General features: G+C 48.4%; 1 protein-coding gene across 3 annotated transcripts in view; it reads right to left on the bottom strand.

Moving 5' to 3' along the window:
• Positions 1–6,345, bottom strand: part of LOC119230055 (SH3 and multiple ankyrin repeat domains protein 2-like) — an 85,234-nt gene that overhangs the window by 41,094 nt on the left and 37,795 nt on the right. For all 3 annotated transcript variants that reach the window (XM_037491025.2, XM_037491044.2, XM_037491062.2), the window contains exon 10: positions 1,147–1,213. In XM_037491025.2, coding sequence (XP_037346922.2) covers positions 1,147–1,213 — 67 coding nt within the window. The remainder of the gene's footprint in view (positions 1–1,146; positions 1,214–6,345) is intronic.

Raw genomic sequence — 6,345 nt, 5'->3', positions numbered from 1 at the left:
TGTTCACTTGTTGGTGTAGTGAGCGGCCTGAGGGGAGGTGGAGGTGTGTGTGTGTTTCGGGGGGGGGGGGGGGGGGGGGGGGGGGGGGGGGGGGGGGATGCATTTCGGCCCACTCAGGCGAGCCGTGCTCCATGAGTCAGGGCAACAACTGGCGGATTACATGCTGAGATTAGATTGGATCCTCATCTTTCCCTGTCCTCCTTTATATATTTGTTTGTTTGTTCATCTTTTCTCATTTGCTCTGAAGTTTAATCCTCGGAGCCGAGCTCCGTGCTGGTTTCACCCGACAGAAAGTATTTCTTATTGATTCAGGGTGGTTTGCTTTTGAAAGTAACTTCATTAGGTGTTTATATTAGAGCTTTAATCTGCCTCCCCAGAACTGTGGCAACTAAGCAACCAAAGGTAATAAATAGCAAGAGGAAGGAAAACATGGAGTTTGTTCAATTTTTTTTCTTCTTCATTTCTGTCTGTTCGCAAGAAATCTCTCTTCTCACCTCCCTCTCACACACAAAGAATATATATATATATATATACTGTATTTATCATGCATTTGAATAACTAAATGAAGACCTTAAACAATGGGAATGCAGCCTCTTGAAAAGCTCCATTTGGTTCAGTATTGTGTGGAAAAGATTTAAAGTGGTTCCAAAGGGAAATAAAAGTGCTGACAAGCTGTTTAAACTTTTAATCTGTTCTGACACACAAACATCATTTATAATCCACTAAAGCGCCACAACGCGCACGGCACCGAGCGTTCTGTCGTGTCACAATTACTAGAAGAATGTCGGCTTCATCGCGCCTCTGTGGACCAATCGGCTCGCACCAAACCCGCCCCGCCCCCAGCAGCTCAGCCATTGATCGATCGCTCAGGGATTATTGTTACGGTCGTCGACATGAACCTTCATCCTCTCGCCATCGCCGTGGTAATCCGGCGGCGGGATTACACGAGGGGTCAGAACACGGCGGATTGGAAATGGATCCACAGGGAGATTCAGGAATGTGTGCTGGATGGTGAAGGGGGGGGTGGGGGGGGGGGGAGGATGGGTAAATGGGTGCATTGATGATAAGGTGAATTGGTGAATGGGTTATTGATGGATAGATGGACCAATAGGGGGAATAGTTACCTGAAGAAGAGCAGCTTCTTACCTGTATCTGTCTCTTTGTGGTTCTTGATGAGCTCGGCGAGCTCAAAGTTTCCAGCAATAATGGCGACCTGGAGAAGGAAGAACACCTTTTTTTATATGATCTTCCTTTAACAATGTAGACGTAAAACATAAAGGGCTCTTATTATCTGCAGAAACAGCGTCTTCAAAAATACAATTATTCCCATTATCTCTCTATTTGAGAAATCTTTTCCACAGAAAAGGAGACACACAAAGTGCTGCATTGTCTCCCAGAGCAGAAGAACCGATGATTGGAGCATTTTTCTCCTCTTTCAACAGCCAGCGACTTTGAACCTGATCAAATCCAAAGCTTAATGGCTTCCTGCATCTGGACGCAGTAATCTAGGACGCACGCACGCGCTTCACCCAGGGTCACATGTTCCTGTGAGACCATTCACTGGTAACAACTTGTTAAAAGTGACAGAAATGCTGCTGGATTATGTTCATTCCTTCACCTCTTAGGGAACTACGACCAGGACCCTCTACTGTAATTAGTCTTATGCCCCTCAGGGGTAAAGAAGTCTCGCAAAAGCCAAGATTAGTTTATAAACCAGTAAAAATCATCCAACACATGAGTTTTGATCTGACAAAACAATTTAAAGTCAAGCTACAGTTCTTAAATGATGATTTATTTATCAAACTTATAGTTCCTTTCCTTTCCGAATAAAGAAAAATAACATAAAGTATGTACTTCATCTAAAGAAAAATGTTTCATGGTATTTGTCGTTAGAGATCGGGGGCTCACACAGAGCGGAGCGTCCCCGGCTGGCCACCAGGGGGCGGCAGAGGTTGTCCCTCCCTGAGCGGCCTGCAGCCTGCAGATGTCCCCGGTGCAGTGTCCCCCCCCCCTCGGTGAAATAACGGGGGTCAGGTTCCTCTTCCACACACAAACACAAACGCACACACGCACACAAACACACACACTCAAGGGGAGCCCAGCAGCATTATGTAATGCTCTCAACACATATTCCGGAGATAGAAAAGGTGCATTATTAAAGAGCAGTTGGCTTGAGTAGTAAATCTGTGCCCCCCTCCCTCTGCAGTCGACCTTTTCTTCATATAAATAAAAACACTTGTGAGATAAAAGCACTCAGGAGCCTCAGGAACACAGCAGGTTCCCAGCAGCACACATCCTGTGAATATTTCAATAATATCATCCTCCGAGCCGCTGTCATCGTGACTTCAGGGCAAATGTGATTCTTCCGGCGGGGGGCGGGGGGGGGGGGGGGTACCTCAATGTGTGATTATAGTGTGATTTAAAGGTGAAAGTTGTCGGGTCGGTTGTGCTTATTTTGTACAATGAACTGTAGTTTCAGGCTCACTTGTTGTTAAAAGTACTGAAAAGTGAGCGTCATTCTGTGTAGTGAGCAGCAGGGGGCGACTCCTCTGCTCCCATAGACGTCTATGAGGAAATGACTCTACTTCTGTGTAGTGACCAGCAGGGGGCGACTCCTCTGCTCCCATAGACGTCTATGAGGAAATGACTCTACTTCTGTGTAGTGACCAGCAGGGGGCGACTCCTCTGCTCCCATAGACGTCTATGAGGAAATGACTCTACTTCTGTGTAGTGACCAGCAGGGGGCGACTCCTCTGCTCCCATAGACGTCTATGAGGAAATGACTCTACTTCTGTGTAGTGACCAGCAGGGGGCGACTCCTCTGCTCCCATAGACGTCTATGAGGAAATGACTCTACTTCTGTGTAGTGACCAGCAGGGGGCGACTCCTCTGCTCCCATAGACGTCTATGAGGAAATGACTCTACTTCTGTGTAGTGACCAGCAGGGGGCGACTCCTCTGCTCCCATAGACGTCTACGAGGAAATGACTCTACTTCTGTGTAGTGACCAGCAGGGGGCGACTCCTCTGCTCCCATAGACGTCTATGAGGAAATGACTCTACTTCTGTGTAGTGACCAGCAGGGGGCGACTCCTCTGCTCCCATAGACGTCTATGAGGAAATGACTCTACTTCTGTGTAGTGACCAGCAGGGGGCGACTCCTCTGCTCCCATAGACGTCTATGAGGAAATGACTCTACTTCTGTGTAGTGACCAGCAGGGGGCGACTCCTCTGCTCCCATAGACGTCTATGAGGAAATGACTCTACTTCTGTGTAGTGACCAGCAGGGGGCAACTCCTCTGCTCCCATAGACGTCTATGAGGAAATGACTCTACTTCTGTGTAGTGACCAGCAGGGGGCGACTCCTCTGCTCCCATAGACGTCTATGAGGAAATGACTCTACTTCTGTGTAGTGACCAGCAGGGGGCGACTCCTCTGCTCCCATAGACGTCTACGAGGAAATGACTCTACTTCTGTGTACTGACCAGCAGGGGGCGACTCCTCTGCTCCCATAGACGTCTATGAGGAAATGACTCTCTAGTTTCAATTCAAATGGACCATAAAGCAGGTGTGCTTAATGGGCGGGGCTACTGTGAGTGACAGGTCTCTATCCTGGCGACATCTATATGTCAAACCGAGTGTTTTAATTACCTGAAAGTTTATTGTTTGGTTGGTGTGGTTGTAATTAGCTCCGCCCTCTAGCTACAACCAAAAAGAAGGTGGTGGCCTCCACAGTGAATAACACACTTGTTCTCTTAAACGAGAGCTTCTTCCTTTCAGCCAACGCCATCCTCTTGATGTCTCGTGACCTTGTGACCTCACAGAGAACTCAAATAAAGTGAGCTACCACTCCGTAGGAAGGGGATGAGGTCACGTGACGTGAAGCGCAGTCCTGATTTAACCCTCATCCTCATTCCACCGCCCACCGTCACTGGCCTCGCCTCCGCCCCCAGTTCCATCCTTCTCCTCCTCTTCCCCGGTTGTCATGGAGACAAATGGTTTGTGTACAGGAAGCAAAGCATGAGACGTAAAATCCATCAGCGATCGATGAAGCAGACGATGAGGGACAAAAGACCCAGCTGTCCTTGCCGAGGGGACAGAGACAATGAAAATGTGAAAAGGACAAACCTCCTGTATCTTTGCGTTCATGGCGTTCACGGCCTTCATGGCGTGTTTAGGAGAAAAGAAGACAAGTCGCATTGAAAGCACCTCGACCCGAAAACCAAGAGAACATCACCTGCAGGTAGGTTCCTTTCCTAAAATATGAGCCCTGTTTCCTTAAATCTGACTCATGTCTCCTTTCCTTAAATATGAATCCTGTTTCCGTTTACCTAAGTATGAGTCCTGTTTCCTTTCCTTAAACCTGAGTCCTGTTTCCTTTCCTTAAACCTGAGTCCTGTTTCCTTTCATTAAATATGAGTCCTATTTTTTCTCCATCCACACGTTCCATATTTTGAGAAGATGAGCAGAGCGAGAACCTGAGTGAATTACGTCATGGTGTCATTTGTGTGAACGTTGATGCAAGACGTCTGTATTAACGTGAAGGACAATGTTTTTTGCCTTTGGGGATGTGAATCACATTCTGTGCTCATTTCTCAAAGTTCAGAGTTCTTGACAACGTGCCTCACAGTGAAGGTAGGAGATATAACTTGAAGTTAAAATAGTTCCTGCTGTGTGATAATTGTCAAGTAAACACGGGTTTGCTGCTGTTCTAATGAGCAAATAATTACAGGCACACACGTGGGATGAAGAGGATGCTAATGGTGCTAATGATGCTAACGATGCTAATGAGGAGAGGACTCACAGGCAGCTGAGGTCAGCATTCAAAGGGCCTCTCAGAGTTAGGATTGAGTGTGGATGAACCCTCTGAAGCAGCTGGACCGAGGTCTGACTGTGGGAACCAGGTGGATTCATCACAAGCTGAAACCAGGTTCACCAAAGACTGAAACCAAAGACCACGAGACCCCGCTGGTCCTCTGATGATGAAGAACACGGCGCCGATGGCTGCTTCAAGCTGATAAGAGTTACATAACATCTCAGAGCTGCTGAGCCCATCAACTCTGACTCATGTTGTGTTTCAGGTGCTGGCGTAGTTCAGAATTCCCACTGAGCCACTGGGAATGAGGTGGGAGGGGGGGGCGTGGAGGGGAGGGGGGGGGGGGGGGGCGTGGCCATGTCACCAAAACTCTGGCAGTTAAACATGGAGACTTTGAGGTAGACCATGAGGAGTGTTAGATTAGCACAATGGAGGACATGGAGATGGAGATGAAATCAGGGAGAGGATGAAATGCTCAGAGGGTTCGAGGAAGAGGAGACCAGTCGTTGGGGGCTTGTAAATAAATGAATAAATAGATTGTAAATAAAGGGAATGAATGTGTATCTCTTTGGAAAAAGAACAGCTGCTCTGAGAGGATGATGGGAGGCCTCAACTAAGGAGGCCACACAAGCACACACACACACACACACACACACACACACACACACACACACACAAGCACACACACACACACACACACACACACACACACAGACAGACACACACACCTCAGTCGGTAGCAGCGTCTCTTTCTATTAACATTTGTACTCCAGGAGTTCATTTGGCTTCAAGCGATTTCCTTGGTCAAAGTTAGCGACCCCCCCCCCCCCCCCCCCGACTCCCCCTAGACATCGCTGGAAATATTAACGAGTGCGCACAAATAAAAGAGACACATGTGTATGAGAAAGGACTCAAAAGACGCGGGTCTGTACTGCCAAGCCAACAATGGAGGGACGACCCAATGGACCCAAACCAATGAGACATCTCCGTCCTGCCCTGAATCAGACCTTGACCCCCCCCCATGACATCACTCTGCATATTGATTAGCCATGTGCTTCTCTCCTTCCTGCAGCCAAAGGGTGCATTTTTGGAGGCAAAGCGTGTTTCTTTTTTGGGGGGGGGGGGGGGGGTATAAGCTGTCGCACAATTGGGACAAGGGGGGTCTGGAATAAAGGGCTGGTGCCCGTGGAGTTTGATGGGAATAGGTCCCTGAGGGGGGTTCTTTTGGTCCCCCCCCCCCCCCTCCCCACACTGACTGTGCTGGCAGTAGGCGGACAGATAAAGATAGTAAGAGCGGGCGGGAAGCCGAGCGCGTGCACGGCTCCTCGTGAGGCTCCTCCTCCTCCACACCGGGCCCAGTGGACCCCCCCCCCCCCCCCCCCCGACCGTATGCTGACTGAATGATGAAGTTATCGTGTGAGTTCATATTTGAAACAAAATATAGACAACAGACTATGTACTCAGTGTATGTAATAGTATTATGGTACACTATGTATACGTAGTAGTGGCAGAATGATGGGTGGATTATGTA

This window comes from Pungitius pungitius, chromosome 4, assembly GCF_949316345.1.
Source record: "Pungitius pungitius chromosome 4, fPunPun2.1, whole genome shotgun sequence".
Lineage (NCBI taxonomy): Eukaryota > Metazoa > Chordata > Actinopteri > Perciformes > Gasterosteidae > Pungitius > Pungitius pungitius.
This window is presented reverse-complemented; position numbering and strand designations above follow the sequence as displayed.